This window comes from Polyodon spathula, chromosome 3 (genome assembly GCF_017654505.1).
Source record: "Polyodon spathula isolate WHYD16114869_AA chromosome 3, ASM1765450v1, whole genome shotgun sequence".
NCBI lineage: Eukaryota > Metazoa > Chordata > Actinopteri > Acipenseriformes > Polyodontidae > Polyodon > Polyodon spathula.
The window spans coordinates 72,879,647-72,901,309 of record NC_054536.1 but is presented as its reverse complement, the minus strand read 5'-3'; the positions used below and the strand labels follow the sequence as shown (position 1 = coordinate 72,901,309).

Genomic DNA, 21,663 nt, shown 5'->3' with positions numbered 1-21,663 from the left:
TCCAAATAGGCTATTGGCATGGAGGTGGCATCTAATTGTAGATTTGGAGACTTGGTGACCCCAAGATGCAACCAAGTTCTGTAATTTTCCAACTGTGACCCTTGGATTCTTCTTTACCAGGCAGATTTATCACTGTTCCATTGGTTTTGAGCGTCTTAATTATTGCCCTAATAGTGGTAAGTGGTATATTTTTGGTTTTTAGCTATTTTGTACCCATTGCCTGATTTACTTTTTTTTTGGAAGGTCAACAGCCATTTGCCTCTCCATTTGTGAGTACTTTGCCTTTCCCCATGGTGATGGATGACAAATGGATTTTAGATGCGTGTTACCTCATTTTTATACCCCAGTGAAACAGAAAGCCAGAAAGACTGAGATGCACTTAAAGTGCAATGTTAATGCAGGTTTAATTGTTCAATTTTATTTATAAGAATCTTTCGGGATGCCAATAATTGACACCTATCTTTTTGAGAAAAAATTATTACTTGTTTAAAAAAAAAAAAAAAAAAAAAAAAAAAAAAACATTTTCTCTGAGCAATTGTATTAGTATAAAAGAATATAGTTTTCCTACATTTAAGCATAAAATATAGCTCATTACCTGTGTTTGTTTATTTTATACAGCCATTTTTGCTCCTCTTTGTCAAGGGTGCCAGTAATTTTGGAGGTGCCTGCATGTGTTTTTTATTGAACTTTTTAAAATTCCCAGCAAAAACTTAATCATTTAATTGTACTAGCTGCCTATAGTATGAGATGAGATTTGTTGCAGGTTGCCATTTCATATTTGGTTGCTGGCATGGCAGGAGTTCCGTTACTTTTGAGGAGCTCAATTGTGTATTTTCCGCAATTTTTTTAGCATTTATATTTCCTGTGCTTCAAGACCAGTACCCTGTTGCATATGCTGCATTTGAGTAATGGACCTTGTGATAAGGCTATTTCTGTTCATGGTTCTCCAAAGTTATATGCCCTGATGTCAATGCAGATGGAGAAACCTTATTTGGTCATGGAACTTCAAGGCAGGGGCATGCCTCTGCACATTTTTCTGTAACTGGCTAGTTTAAAGGCCAATGCCAAGGCCAGTTGACAGGTGTGTCCTGGAAGGCAGGACGTCCCAAGTTGCTTACAGTACATTGCGTTCTGTTTCCCTGTGGAGGAACACATCTGAAATTACTGAGGAGTTACTGAGCTTCCGGCTGTGCAATATTTAACGCAATCGAGTGTACAAAACAAGTTTGCAGTGATTTATTTTTTTTGGAAGATTTAGTTTGTGTAAATATACCAGAAAAAGGAAAAAAAAATCATATAAAATATTCTAAGGTTGAGGAGTTAATGGTTCAAAGTTTTTCATCACCATTGATGTTCAAGCTAGTATTGTTTCGTAACGTAAAATCAGGACACAGAAAAAGAAAAGACAAAAAGACAAATTATTTTTCTGTGTCCTGGCTAATTTTAAAGTAACTGCAGAGCTTTCCTGTCCCTGAAATCTGGTGGGGATTGACCTTGCCTTCTGGTAGTGGGCCCACCCACAAAAACCATAACAGCTGCTGAATTTGAGCCGACTGGGTGAGTGCAATGTGACAAAATAATAGCACATTATCATTTAGACTTACTGGTTAATCTTTGTGGGTTATAAGTATAGGAGCACATGCAACAAATAATACTTTCAAGTTCAAAATAAAACAAAATGGGTATTTTTATTTTTTTTTTAAATGGAATGTGTTTTGTGGATGCGCACTAACAGGAGGTAAACCCTGCAACTTATTAGCCCTGATTTAGTATGTCAGAGTGTCAGTGATGCATCTGCAATTTTGGAAATTGAAGCATTAATGGTGAGAAAGTAGGCATTGCCCCCAGCCTTGTAACATTCATATCCTGTATTATTCACTTAATATTTAGGCCTGTAGGGTAATTGTTTGCTAGCCATACATGTGCTGTGTATATACACTAAGGGTTTTAATTGGTTTAATCATAACTGTGGACTTTGATCAATTTTTAACATAGTTAATTGATTTTAATCTTGCATAGGAATGCCGTATCAAAATGGTGCACGAAAATAATTAAATGTAAGATGATACTTCAAAAGGGCAGCAGGAAGGTACAATATACTAGTGTTCCGCGGTATTTCATGATACCAAAGTCCTACGATACCTAATATCGGGATAAAATAAATAAAGATCTCAAAGTATTACGGTTTTTCAGTATCGTGTTTTATTTTACTGACTGATTTATTTATTTAAGCTTTTAAAATAACATGAACTTGGCTTACTCATTTCCGTTTAGCAGAAGTGACCAACTACCCTGCGCGCTCTGGGAAAATTTAAATTACTGCAACAGTCACGGCGAATGCCGGAGAGAAGCTTGGTGTGAATCTATTTTGGATTCCAGCCAGATGACGCGGACAGTCAAAATATCGAATGTGTTTTAAAGAAGTGAAAAACAAACAGGAAATGCCACCAATTGCTTGAAATATCTTTGAGGTCGCCAACACGATCTCTTTGCCGAAGTTCACTTTGACTGTAGTTTCTTCCGTTCTTTTAGTTTTGAGTGAATTCCAGTGCATGTTACTTATGGGAAAAAAAGGCAAATATGTCAAAGCAAAGAACACAAAACAGGAATGCCCTAGAAGTTGATCAAAAGGGGGTTCGTTGATGTTTGTTTACTTCGTCATTACAGTGCATTTGCTAGAAAGTGTTGGGCTACTGATTTTCCACGATCACGGACGGAATCATGGAATTAGGCATTGGGAACGGAATTGGCATTTTGGGAATGGAATTCTGCTTTTACAAATGCACCTTTTTAAAAAACAAATAAATAAATAAAATTGTGCAAACAGTCTTTTACTGCTGTTCTCCTATAAAAACTAATGGGTTGCTTTGAAAACTACACTGCCCAGCGATGACGCTTGTATAAAACGTTTGTGTTTTATTTGGATCATTGGATAACGAGAAAACAGGTGTTTTTGTGGCCGTTACAGTGATGGACTGTCTGGCCCTGCTGCTGCGCTGCCTGTGTGCTGTGTGAGTCGAAAAAGCATCTAGCTGTTTTGTAAGTTCTATTCTGTGGAATAATTTTGGAGTTGTATATACAGAAAAGTGATAATTACCTGAAAAAAATAATCAACCCCCTGATTTTATTTATTTATTTTTATTTATTTAAACTATTGAATTTATGTATTAATTTATTTTGTTATCAAAAATCTGTTACTCAGTCACCCGCTCAACACATGGAAACAACATGATGGTTGAGGTGAAACCTTTAGTTTTAGAACTTATTTCTAACTTTCTCATTAACTCCTTAATAATACTAGGTACTCCAGAGTGATTTTTAGTTTTTTCTAGTTTAGAGTTGCCTTAGGTAGAGCAGGGCTCTTCATCTGACCAGGGTGTACAAGAAACACATGCAAGCAGTTTTACAGCACCTACAGCATAAACCAGTCTCTGTTGGTGCAGATGAAACTACAGATGGGAGAGAAGTGTCCTGAATATTGTATTTAATTTGTAATTTTATGAAAGTTATATGTTTGTACTAATGCTCCTCGTTTGACTAGTCTGTATATTGTAATGCCAGCAATAAGGTTATTTTTTCAAAACACCTTTTATTTGTTGACTGACCTACAGTACACTTACTAGTGGACTTCTTCTTTTAAGAGTTTTTTCCTGAAAACTATAGTCTCAGGGACTGGGATTATAAATAAAAAAATAGTGATCTGTCAGTCTTGGGCACGTGTTGTGACTCTTGGTCTCCCAGTTCGTGGCCTGTCATTGACAGAGTATGTCCTGGTTATACCTTCTCACCAGGTTTGAAATTGCTGGCTGTGAGCACCCAAGATGGCAAGCCATAATACACTGCCGTAGTCCATCCTCCAACATACCGATTGCACTAAGGCTCTGCTCTCTTGACAGACATGGTATTCTTTATATATATATATAATGTGTGTGTGTGTGTGTGTTATATATATATATATATATATATATATATATATATATATATATATATATATATATATATATATATATATAAATATATATATTATATAAATACATTTATTTATCTGTTGGGATAGGTCTCTACCAACTTTGCACACCTAGATTTGGCAATATTTGACCATTCTTCTTTACAAAACTGTTCAACAGCAATCTTCAAGTCATGCCACAAATTTTAGATTGGATTTAGGTCAGGACTCTGGCTGGGCCACTCAAGGATATTTACCAGTTTGTTCCTTAGCCACTCCAGTGTAGCTTTGGCTGTGTGCTTTGGGTCACTGTCATGCGGATAGGTGAACTTGTGTCCCAGTTTCAGCTTTCTTGCAGAGGGCAGCAGGATTTCCTCAAGGACTTCTCTGTACTTTGATCCATTCATTTTCCCTTTTATCCTGACAAGTGCCCCCAGTCTCTGCCGATGAGAAACATCCCCATAACATGATGCTGCCACCACCATGCTTCACAGTAGGGCTGGTTTTCTTTGGGTGATGCGCTGTGTTGGGTTTGCGCCAAACAAAGCTTTGCATTTAGGCCAAAAAGTTCAATTTTTAGTTTAGTCAGACCACAAAACTTTTTGCCACATGGCTACAGAATTTTTTTGCATACTTCAGATGAGATTCAAGGTGGGCTTTCTTGAGTAATGTCTTCCTTCTTGCCACCCAACCATACAGGCCAGATTTGTGGAGTGCTTGGGATATTGTTGTCGCATGCATACTTTGACCAGTCTTGGCCATAAAAGCCTGTAGCTTGTGCAAAGTTGCCATTGGCCTCTTGGTAGCCTCTCTGGTCAGTCTCCTTGCTCGGTCATCCAGGTTGGCGGGACGGCCTAATCTAAGCAGGGTCTTGTTGGTGCCATATTCCTTCCACTTCTTAATCGTCTTGACCATGTTCTAAGGAATATTCAAGGCCGTCGTATTTATTTATTTATTTTTTATACCCATCCCCTGATCTGTGCCTTTCAACAATTTTATCCCGGAGTTCTTTTGAAAGCGCCTTGGTGCTCATGGTTGTCCTTGCTTTGAAATGCACTACCCAGCAGAGGGAACCTACAGGAACTGCTGAATTTATCCAGAAATCCTGTGAATCACTACAATTTAACACAGGTGGAGACCACTTAACTTGGTGTTTGATTTTGAAGGTGATTGGTTACACCTGAGCTCATTTAGAATTGGTATTACAAGGGGGGGGGGGTGGACACTTATCCAACCAAGCTATTTCAGTTTTTAATTTTCTACAAATTTTTAGCATATTTTTTCACTTAAGTTGTGGAATAGGATGTGTAGATAAATGGGGAAAAAAAAAAAAAAAAAAAAAAAAATTATGAATTTTAATTCCAGGCTATAGGGCAACAAAAGGTGAATTTTGAAAGGGGATGTAGATTTGCTATAGGCACTGTATGTGTATGTATGTGTGTGTCTATATGCACTTAATCACCTAATTAGCGAGACAGTTTATAGGACAATGGATATAGAGTGATTTCAGCTGTTGAATTGCAAGCTTGAATAAAAGCAATAAAAGAAATTGCAGAAAAAAATTAAATTACAGAAAGAATTACATTACAATTTAAGATCAAGATACAAAATTCAATCACTTTAGGCCTAATAAGAGCAAATACAAAACAAAGTACGGTTTGATATCGGGGAAACTAGTCCCACTGCCCAGAGGTCCAGACACAAAGGTCGGATGTCTGGGAGCCAGGGCCAAGGGACCTGGCTTACCAGTGGCACGGGGTTGGTGGTCTCTTCACCTCCTCTCCCTTCTTTGTAGCCGGCGGCTCCTTTTTTCCCTGCTCTCGAGACAATGGTGCTTCTCTCTCGAGTTCTGGCGACTTTTGTTTTCCTTTTGAAATTTCTCATGGTTCTCAGATATTTTGTGTGTCCCTGTGTGGATCATACTCAGGCGAAAAGAAAAAGGTTAGGACATTCTCATGCAAAGTCAGTCCCCAGAGCGACTGGTCAGATGATAGCCGAGGTAAGACAGCTGCACAAGGCTCTGTGCTTGCTCAGTGCCTGAGCCTTGAGCTGTCGCACGCCTGCCTGTGATTTATCAGGCCATGAAATACGCATGCAGATTTCAGTAAAGAGAAATTTAAGTTGGAGAGAGAGAGCGACTATGGTCTAATCCTCAGTGTTGGGTTTATCCAATGGGAATAGCACTGATTTGGTCCTTGATTGTGGTTTTAATCAGGTGGATTACATTCAAGGTATGTCTTTTTTAACAAATGAATAAAACACTATGCACAATATATGAAACAAATAGGGTAACTATCTATTGTAATTTTTACTGTTTCAAATTCTAGTTGGTTTACATGAAGCTTGAAATCCAGCAGTATTATATTTGTGAAAGTACCGTAACTTTTAAAAATAAATGTAAGGGAAAGGAGAAGCTTTGTCAGCAAAGTGGATTCAACAATGGGCATCAACCAAAATATTTGATTTGTATCACTTTGAAGGCCATACCATAGTTAAAACAACAACAAAAAAAAAAAATTAAAGAAAAGCTTTTTTTTAATTTTTTTTTTTTATTTATTCCGTAATTCCTTAGTAAATGTTTTTTTTACTGAGCAATATGATGTGTTTGAGTAAGATGTATTATACTACATTTACTATACTACACATTTGAGAGGATTGAGTTAGATTGATTCAGAACAGTCATATACAGTAGCATTACCCTTTTATTTCAGTTTATTGTACTCAGAACTTTAATTGCATAATGAATAATCTACAGTGTGAGTCCTTTCTGATGTGTTTGGTACTATGAAGATAAGAGGTTTTGGCTTCAGTTGTTCCAAAGCTCTGAACTGGGACACATGCAGTAAATTAAATGGTTATAAAACTAATTTCTTTTTAGCACTAACACACTGTCATTTTTCATACTGCAAAGCCACCAGACCTATAGTGCTGGAGGACAACATGGTGAATTGTGGATTTCCTTGCCGACCTAAACTCGGCTAATAGTGCGGCACCCGTTGGGAACCCCCGATCACGGTCGGCAATGACATAGCCTGGATTCACTCCATGCAGAGTGCCTTTACTGGATGCGCCACTCGGGAGCCCCCACTGTACTATTTGAACAAAAACTGTCACTTCCCATTCCAGTTCATGACCACGTTAACTACGTGTTTTAACCGTATGTATTTTTACCCTGAATTCAAACATTTTGCATACTTTTAATTTAGTATAGCAAACTATGTTTAATATTATTCCGGAACCATCAACATGATTGTTTACATAGTCAACCTATCAACATCCGTTACAAACCAGGACTTTAAGGTTTGGGGAAACGTGTGAGGATACCGAAACATTTAATGAGGAAAGGGGGTGGTGTCGGTCAAACTGGGACATCTGTTCTCTCGCCCCTTACCCTTGCAGTTCTAGTAATGAGAGTACAATTAAATGTATGGCATGTTTGACACAATGCATCACATAGGGATATGCAGTACAGTATTTTTGTGATCTAAAAATGCTACTTTTTAACTTTACATGAACTCTCACTGGGGTTGTTTATTAACTTTCTTATTAAATACGGTTTCAAGAAGTCTGTAACGGTTGCAATGGTTTCCATCAGTAGTGTCTTGTATTTCACCTGCACTCCTATCTAACCCTGATGTAACTATCAACACTTATCTGCTCTTGACCTGCCCCGATATCATACTGTGTTTTGTATTTGCTCTTATCAGGACTGAAGTCATTGTATTTTGTATCCTTGCTCTTCATTGTACTGTAAATCTTGATATGTATATTTTGCATACAACTGTGTCGCCCTGGGTGAGGGCGTCTGCTAAGAAAGAATAGCAGTAATAATAAAAATAATAATCAATAGACTCATAAGGGTTCATTTAACATTTGTTTTTTCAGAAGCAAAGAAAACAAACGACAAAAAAAGTAAACAGAAAAAAGCTCCAAGTATGTAAAATAAAAAAAAAAGGGGGTTTTGTTAAAGGCATTTTGTTTTTGTTTTGCACACCACTTTCAAGAGCTTGAAGGTGGAGGGGAGGGGAGGGAGAGAGTTAGTAATGGATACAAATCAAGTATGCAAATTGGTTCAGCTAATTGACGTCATAGAATGAAATTGATGCCATCTGGGGACACCCCAGCCAGCATTCTGAATGTCGCTCTGGAGCCTTGCCAGTGTTTGCAGTTTCTGGTTAGCTGAGAAAGTACAAGCGCTTTGCTCTGAAAGCTGTGAAAATCTCTGGAGGGAAGCTGGAGTGACGGGTGGAGGGGTACAGGACCCCATGGAAGGGCTCTCTACAGTGTGCTTTATTTCTTTGACAATGAGCTGAAGAAAAATAACAGCTCAGCTGAGAAATGGTGGTTTGCACTCAGTCATATTCCTCTTTAATCAACCAAAAACTGTACATTGTGACCTACACTACATCTAAGGTACCAGGATGCAGCATTTTATCTACAGTGTTGTAATTTGCATATCCTGAATTGCTGTAAAAACGTATAGTAATATTTGTTGGACTGTAGCTTTGGGAATGTAGTAAATCTAAACCAAGGGGGCATAACATTTAGTTGGTGGGTTTTTTTTTTTTTTTTAGAATAGTAATAAAATTGGTACTGTAAAGTCAATGGTACTGTAACCTGGATTTGATCCATATTCGTACTTTATCAAGATACAGTACTCATAATTCGGAATTGTCACTTGCTGACAATGCATTCCCAGCAACTGGGATATAATGGAGATGCACATGTAGACAGTATTTCCAGAGAAGTGCTTATCCAAATGTCGTGAAATGTTCTTTAGCACAAGATGATCCAAAACTGGGGTACTGTATAAGGAGACTCCTGTCTGTATGTCTTTTACATATGTATAATGTTTCACAGTTTAATTTTTACATCTGCCTAGTACAGTAGGCTATAATCAGCTTTTTTGTGATATAGATGGCTCCAAATTTCTATTTACAGCCATGGTGGGGGAAATATACTATCCTATGTTTTTATTATACTGTAATTAATACATGCAAAAAAAAAAGATAAATTATTGAGATCAGCAAGATTATAATTGTCTGTAGTCACATGCATATGGTTTAAAAAGCTATTTCAATAGTCAACATTTTCATCTCCAAATGAAGTAACAGTTGGTTCATGAAGGATAGAACCACACATGATGCAGTTTTCCGTTGGAAGTACTGCTGTAATCTGATGTGTTAACATTTGCATCAATAGCATATTTTATGATGAAGTGAACACTACAGTATTTTAAAGGCTTGTAGTATTACTTCATATTTTTATTCTTTCATGTTGCATGTACTCCTCTATAGTACCTTAAATCCTTCCAGTCTCTAAAACTAACAGAAGTAATACATTTTGGAGCTACTGATTTTTAATATGTATATAATCCCTTGTGTATGCCCTTTTAGAATGTTTATAACCGTATTGCAAAAACAAATCAAACAATATCAGGTAATGCTCTCTCTCTGTCAGGTCATATTGCTTACATAGTATAACAAATAGCCACTACATTATTGAAAACAATTATGGTACACCAATTAAATGATATCTGATAATGCATATCTCCTCTAAAGTCCTGGCTGTATCTTTGTGCCCATTTCTTTTATAATGTGTTTGTATTTAAGAAACAGGATGGCATCCACATTATTTTGCTTTATTAAAGAGGAACACAGCTAGTTTACAATCTGCTCAGCTTTGCTGAAAACCCGCCTCTAGTTTCCAATTAGCTTAAATACTATTTTGGGTTTCATTTTCTGTAACATTTTCTGACTTTTCCTAAGTTGGGGTCATGAACTTATACACAGAAAACAGAACCTTTGAGATGTTTATTTTTTTTTAGAACAGGTCATGTATACAAATAAGATGTTTCAGGTCACTGTGACCCGTGGCATTTATCTATGTAGATTTGTGTGCAGGAATAAAACATCTTCAGTTTGTTATTTTATTATTATATTTTATTATTATTAACAAAAAAACAAATAATATATATATATATATATATATATATATATATATATATATATATATATATATATATATATATATATGGCTGAGCCTAATGTTCACTGTCAGTTTTGCAACAGCATCTCACTGGTAATGACACTCCAAAATGAGGAGCTCCCAGGTTGGCAGTCAAAGAAGTTTTATCACAGCTGCTGGACTAAAACAGCATAAAAGGGTAAAACCTTTGCAAATAAAATCAGTTAATCAGTTTTCGGCTGTTTTAAATTAGTTTGAAATTGCATCGGGTCAGTATGACCCAAAATATAACAGATGTACATAAATTCTGTACATAACAGGAGGGTTAAGATCCTTCTGGCCAAGCAGGCTAGCTTTGGAAAGTGATCTTTGTTGTTGTTCCATCATTCGTTTGTATAGTGGTATAAAATTAATAAAATGAACCCAAATACAGTTACCTTACATTTAATGAGGTGCGAATGCGCATAGTAAAAACTCAAAATGACATACGTGGTGGTGATCACCTGAATCGATGCCTCACAACAGCCTTCTTTTGGTTTGCATAATCACCATTTTTTAAATTATTAAACTGTAGTATATTGGTGGGCTGCTTACTGTAGTTCTACTCAAGCAACAGAAATCAGCAAAAAGCTGATTTAAAATAGTGTGTTGTTTAGAAGGCAGTTCATTGTATTTGTGAGCGCTACAGTAAGAGGCTGGGTCAGATATACAGGGTAGTCCAGGCATGTGGAAACTTGCATTGTAATGCAGCTCTCTGTCTTGTACCCCCTCCGTATTTAAAAACAAAAAAAAGCTGTAAAATAAAAATGGAAAATAAACTGTGCATAATTTCAGTGGGTGTGAATTGGGCCTTGAAAGCGTACAATGTTGAATCAAAAAGAACAATATTTTTTTTAGAACGGTCTCCTTGGTGTTCAGCTTGTGTGGAATCTGTAATGCTAGTGAAAGAAAGACAAGTTGCCTCAGCTATACTTTGATCAGTCCCTTTTTGTGGGTGAACTGTAACTTTTCAGTGTAGGAAATTTTACTTTTTCATTTGTTTATTGAAAAGCTGTAATGGGGTAGGCACAAAAAATTGCTTTCTGTTTTAACCTTAATTCCCAATGATTTATATATAAAATAGTACTTTATTAAAAAAAAAAAAAAAGGAAACTGGGTTCTTGTTCTCGTTAAATATACAAAATGCATTTACCATTTGTGCAGCTAGTCCATTATGTTATAAACATCAACAAAATAGTATCTCCTCAATTTCCAGTAAACAGATTGCCTAACAGCAGGTTAAAGGACAGCACGTCCCTAGCTTCGTACTGAATGTTCAGTACAAGATGCAACACCATGAAACATTTCTGGATGTCGGCATCATTACTGGAGCACAGAGTAAAATGGTGGATCAGCTGTAATTTGAAAAGAACCCTTTTTGCTTTTAGGGGAGAAAGTCATCTATAGTGCATTAGGGATGGTACTGTGGGTTGTCCAAAAATGTGTTGCTTTAACCTCACACACTATTCTGTACTGCGTTTAATGGATAAAATATTGCGTCTTGATGTGTTGCGACTAGCATGGCTGCTGCATCCAAACAAAGAAAAACTTATCTTTTAAAGCATATTCTATACAGATATTTGAATTCATGGACTGCACGCTCTGACTGTTGCTTTGAATTTTGAGAAAGGAAAAAGATGGTCCTCCTGCTCTCCTTATTTTATTGTAACAACAACATAACTGCCATGAATGTGGTTTACACTGTAAATATATGCAGTAGCACTGTATTTGGATAAAGACGAGTCCTACAAAAGTGAAACATTAATGAGCTCTGCTTTTTTTCTTTTTGTTTCCAGAGACGTGGGGCAATCTCCTATGACAGTTCAGATCAAACTGCTTTGTATATTCGTATGTTAGGTAAGTACAGTAGCATGACTGCTGCACTCTCCAAAAATCTTCTTTTTTACACCATACAGTGGTCTTCAACTTACACTAAAATTGCATGGTATAGATTCCAATCCACACCCGCTTTATTGGAATCTGTTCAACAAATTGCTTATCTGAACCGGCAACTGTACTGTCTGTAGAGATAAAATTACTGTACATGATTGGGGATTCAAGGTTTTTCAGCTGAAAATATGTATGTTGAAGTGAATCTCCTTAGTCAGCTGCTACTCGTAAAAAGTATTTAGGGAACAGGAGTTTAATATTCAGTAACAGTAGCGTCACAGGTAAACCTAAAGTGCACTCTTTTCAAGGAGAACTGTATACAGTAACCTCTTGTATATATGTTGTAGGAGGAACACGTTATAGTAATAATAAATAACCGGTGGTGGTGTGTGTGGTGTGTTTTATTTATAATTTCTTTTGATCCTATATTTATCACTGTTTTTGTCCTGTATTTATGTGTGATTCCTGTGGCTACAGAAAAGTATTACAAATGAAAAGTTCAACTGCATAAGGAAGAGTTACTGAAATATATAAGAATTTATAACACGGCTTGGAAAAATAACAACCTCTGATTGGTTAAACAGCATCACATGACCGTGTGTATGTGTAGCGTATCGCACGGCATACTAATGAGCCGCTTCACACTGAATAAATCGCCACGCACCACAACATTATAAATTCCATGACAAGCTGCCATTTTATTTGTTATTAGTTACAAAACCACTGCCAAAAATGAGTGGCATTTCACCTATTTCCTTTAATATATTTAGGGATGAAACTCCACATAACTGGTACAACACCAACTTTCTGAGTGAAGACAGGAGTCCATCTGATAAAAAAAAAAAAAAAAAAGTGCACTAGCAAGAGTAGACAGATAACAGTAGATGAGGAACAGCTAAGTGAAATAGAAGAAAACTAAAATTGAAAAAAACACAAACAAATGAAAAAAATATAGCATGGGGTGATTAATGTAATTAAAGAAAAATATGGTCATTCATTGTATGGAGTCCAAACAAAACATGTGTACATGGATTAGGGAGTGGTTAACATGTGGAAAACAGAAAGTACTGATTAGAGGAGAAACCTCAGAATGGAGTGAGGTAACCAATGGAGTACCACAGGGATCAGTATTAGGTCCTCTGCTATTCCTAATCTACATTAATGATTTAGATTCTGGTATAGTAAGCAAACTTGTTAAATTTGCAGACAACACAAAAATAGGAGGAGTGGCAAACACTGTTGCAGCAGCAAAGGTCATTCAAAATGATCTAGACAGCATTCAGAACTGGGCAGACAAATGGCAAATGACATTTAATAGAGAAAAGTGTGTGTAAGCTACTGCACACAGGTAATAAAAATGTGCGTTATAAATATTATATGGGAGATACTGAAATTGGAGACGGAATCTATGAAAAAGACCTAGGAGTTTTTGTTGACTCAGAAATGTCTTCATCTAGACAATGTGGGGAGGCTATGAAAAAGGCCAACAAGATACTCGGAAATATATTGTGAAAAGTGTTGAATTTAAATCGAAGTAATGTTAAAACTGTACAGTGCATTAGTAAGACCTCATCTTGAATACTGTATTCAGCTCTTGTCATCTCGCTACAAAAAGGATATTGCTGCTCTAGAAAGAGTGCAAAGAAGAGCGACCAGAATTATTCTGGGTTTAAAAGGCATGTCATATGCAGACAGGCTAAAAGAATTGAATCTGTTCAGTCTTCAACAAAGAAGACTACACGGTGACCTGATTCCCAGCAAAAATGACAGTGTACAATATTTGAAAACAAGTATGTTGTTGTTATTGTCAACCCTAACCAATTTTATGATTTACACTCGCAACAAACCATGGGATTAGATGTTATAAATTACTATTATTTTTACTTTTATCTATCTATCTATCTAGCTCTCTCTCTATCTCTATCATATACTTTAACCTGCACTGTTGGATTCAAAATAATTGTTTATCGTTCCTCTAGAGTACTGAACAATTCATATGTTGAAGTAGTGTGCAGTATTGTATTCATTTAAATAAGTAATTATATATATATATATATAATATATATATATATATATATATATATATATATATATATATATATATATATAATAGTACCAGTCAAAAGTTTGAGTACATCTGCTTGAAACCAGGTTTTTCATGATTATCTATGCTTTTAACTGTATAAACTTGTCTATAAACACTTCATATTTCATTATATGATACGTGTACTTATATAAGCTGATGATCATAAGTGAATTGCATTCAAAAATTTAATTTTAATTGAAAATGTAAATCTGTCAATTTCAATGAAATGGTCACCCAAAGCAAGGGGATTTCAGTCTGAAGCCCAAGTCACTTAAAAGTCTGAAATGTGTGTAACACAGTGTTAGAACACTGGCCTAAGTATAAAAGTGTCTTTGTTAGATGTTCTCTGAGTTAACTAGCATGTTAGCTAATTAACCTTTTGTCACAAATTATTGTTAACAGGTGTGGGTCCATGTTTACTATAAATGTAGGTCGCATAGGCACAAGTTTGTAATTCCTGAATGTAAGGGAGCAGAAAATTGCAAAATATGTTCAGTTAAGCAGTTAAAAAAAGAAAAAAGACTTTAAGAAATGATGGTCAATCTTTACGAGAAATCGCAAGAACTTTGCAAGTGTCTGTAACTGCTGTGGCCAAGCCCATCAAACGATTTGAAGAAACTGGCACTCTTGAGGACCGAATAAGGTCAGGCAGGCCAAGGGTGACCTCAGAATAAGAGAACAAGTTAATTCGAGTCACAAGTCTGCGAAACTGGCGATTAACTGCCCCTGAAATACAAGCTCAGCTAAATGCTACTAGAAGTACAGATGTTTCAGCATCAACTGTTCAGAGGAGATTGCGTGAAGCAAGCCTAACTGGAAGAATTGCTGCAAAGAAAACATTAAGAGTGCAGAATAAGAGGAAAAGACTTGCTTGGGCCAAAAACATAGAAACTGAATGTTTAAGGAGTGGAAGTCGGTCTTATGGACCGATGTAGTCAAAATGTGAAATATTAGGGTCCAACCGCTGAGTATTTGTAAGACGCATGTGTGGTTCCCACTGTCACGCATGGAGGAGGCACTATCATGGTCTGGGGTTGCTTTGCTGGTGACAGAGTTGGTAATCTTTATCAAGTCCATGGCAAGTCCTTCATTCTTCAGTAACATATTGACCCGAAACACACCTCCAAGAATATATACTATATAATACACCTCTCAAACTTTTGTGTGTGTGTGTGTGTGTGTGTGTGTGTGTGTGTGTGTGTATATATATATATATATATATGCGCACATGTCCCCCCCCACCACCCAAGGCTTCAGTGAGCTATAGGTTCCCTCATGTGGTTTGTATGTCTTTTTTTCAGTGTTCTTGTAACTTTTTTTTTTTTATGTGAAATAAAACCGTAAATTGAAAACTAACGAGAACATTTCTTAGGTGAAAGTAAACTTTTGGAACAGACTAGTTTTAATATTTACATTGTACATTCCAGTAGTTAGAAAGCAGTCCCTCGTAATGTTCATTAGTGAGAGAACAATGGGCTCGACAGGTTGACGGTAATAATAAATATTTGTTGAATGTACCTTGACGTAGAATGTACCTGTGTTATCATATAAGCAAGGTAGAGAGTTAAAATAATCCTCAACTTTTAGTTTCAGTGTATATGTAGTTTTCATTAGATGTTCTGCTTCTATTATATTTTAATACTCGGTTTTGGTATTTTGATAGGGGCTTGTGTAATATTCAAACTGCTGTTTTCAAGTAAGTAAATTCTAGTGGGAAAATTTCTACTTCTAATATACAACCACCAGTAAGTGAATTGCTGAAAGCTGCCATTTTTAAAGAGATTGAATGAAAGTGAACGGAAGTCAATATATAATGTGGGGTGCATTAAACAAAGTAGCATCATCATCATTCAAGAATGTCTTGGTTTGTGTGTGGTTTTTGTCTGAATGCCTAGCACAAGCTTTTTCTGTTTGCTTTGTCTGCTGCAGTGAATTTGGGTAAACAAAAAAGGGAGCCCTGTAGCACGCAGCTGCATGCGCATTAAGTGTTGTAAAAGTTCTGTCAAACTGCATCGAATCCCGGGAACGCCAGTTACCTGCAGAGAGAGCAAAGCTGTTTTTAAATGCCTTTTAAAAAATACATTTATCAATTCAAAAGTGTGTTGAATGTTTTTGTGATTGCTTTCCAGGAGATGTAAGAAGTCGGGTAGGATTTGAAACAGAAAGAAGAGGCTCCCATCCATACCTGTACGTTGATTTCCGCATTTTGCACTGTGAGTATTCAGTAAACCTCCAGCAAGGTTTTAAAAGTGTGTGTGGTGGTGGTGTGTTTTTTTTTTTGTTTTTGTTTTAACAGATATTTTTAAATGCTATATTCATTCATGTATTTTTTTATGCTGAATAGAACAAGTACTTTTAATTTGTTTTGCTTTTCAGTAACTTTAGAATTCTATTACCTACCAGTGTTTTGAATATTAAAATAGAAATTATAATAAAAATAAACTTGTTAGAGAATTACTAATGAGGTTATGTTGGACAGTTTTAGATGTGTGTTTTTTTTTTTTTGCTGACACTAGCAATGAACAGCAAATCCTACACAATCTAATTTCCTATTTTAGTTTTGTTTTTCATCGGCCTATGACTAAACACATACAAGTAACTTGTAGTATTATAACTAGGTTTTGTATTATTCATATTGTTATTTTAGTCGCATCCAAGAGTTTACAGGTTACCCATAACCTCTTGCTTCTAAGTAGGGTTTAATACTCCCTTTTTCAATTAGACCAAGTTAAGAAAAGCAATTTTAATAGGAGGTCCAAATGCCCATTTTATTTAGGAGTAAAGTGTTTTGTGTAAAATAGAGTGCAAATAAAAATAAAGAAGTTCGGGAATAACGAGGAATTGTGTAATTTCATTTTAATTACATTGTTTTTTTATGAAGTATTGCTAGAAGTGTTTTTCTAGTCGGAATGTTTGTCATTGAATTTCAGTTTCTTTTAGTATTTCCAAATCCAGCAGTATTGAGTGTTTTTAATAGTTGTGGATGGTATTATTTTTAGTCCAAAGGCACAGGCCTCTCTTAGAGATCTATAATGGAATAATGTGGTTTCTAAAGCTACACATTCTAGAATCCAAGGTACCTTTCTAACTGCAGCCCGCTTTGGCGCCACAATAATAAACTGCAATTATAAGGACCAGCTGCTACACACACCTGCTGGACTTCCCACAGTGTGGGATCTACTGAAAAGGGTAGGGGTTCTAATTTAGTGCATGGCATTATTTAAAAAAAGAATTACAACCCAATATGAATTTAAAAGTAAACAGTAAATTGAACAGGCTTTAAATTTGATATCAGCATGAACTGAAAATGGACTGAAAATGCCATGTGCATTTAAAACTGCACCAAATGTTGTTATATTGTAACCAAGACTTACGTGAGGATATTCGTTGTATGTAAGGCATCTTATAGTTTGGACGAGAGGACTGTTACATGCACACTTCCACATGACAAAAAGTGTTGTTGTATACTGGGACTATTTTTTACTGTGCTGTATGATATATGCATGGCATTACATCTATACGCAGGATAAGAAGTAGTGGAATTTTAACAAATCCATAACAGCTATTTTTGTATGTGATTTTATAATAAATTTACAATTTGTTATTTTTTTACTGAAGGGCATTCTTTTTTCATGTTTAATTAGCTTCAGAATTATTGTGTTTTAGAAGAGATTCATGATCTTCATTACCAAATCAGTCTCTTAGGCTTTAACCCTTTCAGGACCAAGCATTTTTCAGTGAGATGAGCCCCCAGGACCAGGTGCTTTTTGACTGTAGTTGACTCTCTTCCTATAAATTCACTAAAAATAATTTTTTTTAGAGTAGCATCTTGCAAATGGTGTCCTTTATTTCAGAACACTCTGTGCAATATTATAAAGGACTTCAGAAACCGTACAAACTTTTTCATTTATTTTTAAAGAAAAAAAGTAATTTTTATTATGTATTCTGCTTAGAGATGCATGTGTAAAAAAAAAAGTTATTTTGTGGCCTGAAGGATGTTACAATACTCGAACATTTTCTTGAAAAATATTGCTGTTTGGGCAGACATTGTTTCATCTGAGTGACATAATAGACGTTTATTCTCAGGGTCTTTATAAGCAATAATGGACACTACACTCTCTCTCTCTCTCTCTCACATATTTATAAATAAAATAGTTACTCATTTCATTATCAGTAATAGGAAAACATATTCTAATGTAATTATGTCAAATACATCTGATTTTACAGTGTTTCCTCCTTTTTTATTCGCTCTAAACAAGTTCCTGTGATGTTTTGTTTCTGTTTTTGCCTCTGCTTGGCTGCTGTAAACTGTCTCTGCCCTTTAGACACTAAATGCCCCACTCGGTGACAACACACACACAAAAAAAAAAAAAAAAAAAAAAAAAAAAACTATAGTCCTTCACTTGCAGTCAGGGTGGGACTACACGCAAAGTTCGGACATGACATTTCATACCACCGGGACATTCATTTTTAAAAAATGTAAAAATCGTACAAATGTGTTCGTGTAGGATCGTGGTCCTAGAAGCCCACTTCAGTATGATCGTGTTAACACGATCCCGATCTTTAAAGGGTTAAAAGTACTGTACAGTGGATCTTTTATGAGTATGACCCTCAAAGTGCTTTTACAGATAAAAAATAACATTTTGTGTAGGCATACAAAACAAACAAGATGACAATACAAATACCCCTTTTACATTACATATAGTAAGACGTCATATTAATTATTACTTTAAAAAGAAGTTATAAAAATAAGTAGTAAAAAAGGCTGTTAAAAGATTTCCATGCTGTCATTCCAGCACACCCTGAATCTGTAGGGCCTGTGTCGGCGAGGAAGATTCGGAGACTGTTAAGTTTCCAGAGATACCTGCACTCCTCTCGCTTCTTCCGTGGATTTCCTCCCCAGAACCCTTTATACATCTTGGATGATGACTATACTGGTCAAGCAAAGGTTTGTTTGGCGATTAGAGGGAGTGGCTTATTAATGAACAACAATAACAGAATTGTAACCTTTTTGGCTGAAAGTGCCATGCCTACAACAATAGCTAAGAGACCGAGCATCACAAAGAAAATATGAGCAAGAGGCTTTTTTTTTTTTATTATAATTCAAGACATCGTGTCAAACTAGAATTATGCAACGTTAAAAAACAGATCTTCACAATTGTCAGTGGAAAATGTAAAACATTGTAATTCAATCGAACACAATGACTTATTTTTTTTTTTGTTTTAAGTATTTTATAAATATTCTACAACTAAAAAAAGTACAAAAGCACCAGACCCTACAACAGGCATTTCTCAGTACTGAGTTCTTTCTTTTCCTAACTTCTGGGTCCAAGCGTCTTGTTGGTAGAAATGTGGCATAGCAAATAGTTTGTAAGGATGTTTAGTTCTTCTCTACAAAGTACACATTTCCATAGCAACCTTGATGTATTTATAATATGCATGTATTTATGTTGGGAACACAAAAATGTTTTTCTTTCCTTTTAGTGTATGCTGGAAAAAGTTGGAAGTTGGAATTTTGATATATTTCTTTTTGACAGATTGTCAAATGGTAAGTTCTCTTGTTTATGTTGAAATGGTCATGAATGGTTGAAGATGAGAATTGACAAGTAGCTGGGGTTAAAGAGCAAGTAGCGGGGTTCCGAAGATAATGTGTTACGTGTTGTTTAAATAAAGCACTTCTAATTTTTGATTTTCATTGTTAACATCCTGACAAGTTTTTACACTTAACTTGAAAGTCTGTTTCAAAACTCTATGTAGCATGTCCGCTCTAGTGCACTGATAATGCATTGCCCACATTGTTAAATAGGTAACGGCATGTGGTGATGTGGTACAAAACAGAAAAGCCAGAGCACTTGTTATGGTTTTAGAGGACAGATCACAAACCCCAGTGCACTAGCGGCCATTTTGAAAAGAGTTATAAGTGTAAAAAGTTGTCAGGATGTTAACTACGAGTACATTATTTAAACAGTTGTAGCAACACGTGTGGATGTATAACGCTATATTTTTCGGAATTCCGCTACTTACTCTCTAACTTACTGGAGCAATTAACAGCACATATAGGGCCTCATTTATGAAAGGGCACTAAATGTAGCTGTAACGTGCACGTTTAAGTAGTGAGCACCATAAAGCAATTTACTAACAGAGAATGCATTAATTTACGTGCACACTATTTGGCTAATTTACATACCATGGCATGCACACTACATGTATTGTGAGCAATAATTTAATGTGCACGATGATGTCCAAGACATACCCGTGACCACCGTGATATAAAAAGCCCCAGCAGTCCAGGCGTATCTTTTGGTCAGTGGCTTATTGTCAAAGCTGGAGGTAACTTGCAAATGACAGATCAACAGATGCAGCCCTCCCTCGGCAGGGGACAGGCTGAGGCAATACAAACTAAAACTGCCTGTGGAAGAGTTAGAAATTCTAGTGGAGGAGGTTATTTTAAATTCTAATACCTTGTTTGGTCCAGTGTTTTATTTAACCACTCCTACTTGTATCAGTGTAATCGAATATAAAATAACATCTAAGAAATTATAAGATTCATTCATGTTTATTCACACTTAATATAACCTGTTATTTACAGGTAATTCACTGCTTTATAAAAAAAAAAAAAAAAAAAAAAAAAAAAAACTTTAATGCAGTTAATACCTCCATGATGTCAGATAGATTTTAGCCCAGAAAAATAGGGTGCCTCATTTAAATACATTATCATGCATTACCATATAAATCACATATTCATTCTGATTACCATAGCGTGTGGCACAATAAATAATGTGCGCCATGATATGCCCACTATTTTGTGCGATAGTGAATAAAATTGCAGTAGTAAATATGGAAATCATGAACGTGCACACTAATTGCAATTATGGTGCACCAGAATGTTTAGTGGCCTTTTGTAAATGAGACCCACAGAACCAACTTTTCAAAGCTCCAGCCTTTTATTTAAATCCTACTGTTTTCAAAGTTGTAAAACACCTGTTAATTTTACAAAACTAAAGCTAAGTAACGAAGTTTGAATATTTCACTTTCTCTTAACACTTTAAAGTTGCTTTTCATTTTGTAACATTAATGTGATTCCCCCCCCCCCCCCCCCCCCCCCCCCCCAGGAGTTAATTAAAGAATAGAGGAAACACTTTGAAAATATGGCCCATAGTATCCAGTCAATGTCTTTCCTGTTAAGTGATACATTTCATGTGGGCAGCTTTAAAATCCTTATTCTACTACAAATTAATTATAAAAACTGATTTTTGTTACAATGCTATGTTAACATTTGATTTTTTTTTTTTTTTCTTTTAGGAAACAGCTTGGTCAGCTTGACGTTTCATTTGTTTAAACGTTATGGACTTATTGAAATCTTCCGTTTAGACATGGTAAAACTTCGTAGATTTTTAGGTAATTTAACTTTCTAGATAATAGAACTGAAGGACTGTGGTGGGTTTTTTTTTTTAGCTATAAAGAATAAAGTTAATTTTAATCAAATGGTCTTTCAGGTTTAAACTAAGCAGTATCTAATATATTTGAGCTGGCCCTGGTTTGATTGCTTGATTGAATAAGTAATTTAGCTTTCTAGGAATAGTAGGCAAGAGGTAACCACCCGTAATAATGCAAACATGCAGAAGGCTGCAACTGTGAATTGGTTGTCTGTCAGTATCAAATTTAAATATTTACTCAGCTTGGGATGACAATTACCTGTGATTTTGATTGAATACTATGAAGTTCATTCCCTGAA

General features: G+C 35.7%; 1 protein-coding gene across 10 annotated transcripts in view; it reads left to right on the top strand.

Moving 5' to 3' along the window:
- The window catches only part of LOC121313384 (high affinity cAMP-specific 3',5'-cyclic phosphodiesterase 7A-like), a 53,405-nt gene that overhangs the window by 24,512 nt on the left and 7,230 nt on the right, over window positions 1-21,663 (top strand). Inside the window, exons 1-7 of one of the 10 annotated variants that reach the window (XM_041245858.1) lie at window positions 983-1,557; window positions 11,749-11,809; window positions 15,592-15,624; window positions 16,058-16,141; window positions 18,725-18,876; window positions 19,413-19,476; window positions 21,231-21,326. In XM_041245858.1, the coding sequence (XP_041101792.1) occupies window positions 11,803-11,809; window positions 15,592-15,624; window positions 16,058-16,141; window positions 18,725-18,876; window positions 19,413-19,476; window positions 21,231-21,326 (436 nt within the window). In that variant the 5' untranslated portion in view covers window positions 983-1,557; window positions 11,749-11,802. Of the gene's footprint in view, window positions 1-982; window positions 1,558-5,380; window positions 6,178-11,048; window positions 11,299-11,336; window positions 11,373-11,748; window positions 11,810-15,591; window positions 15,625-16,057; window positions 16,142-18,724; window positions 18,877-19,412; window positions 19,477-21,230; window positions 21,327-21,663 lie in introns of those variants that run through there. The other 9 variants (XM_041245852.1, XM_041245853.1, XM_041245856.1 and 6 more) reach the window with 9 other exon arrangements.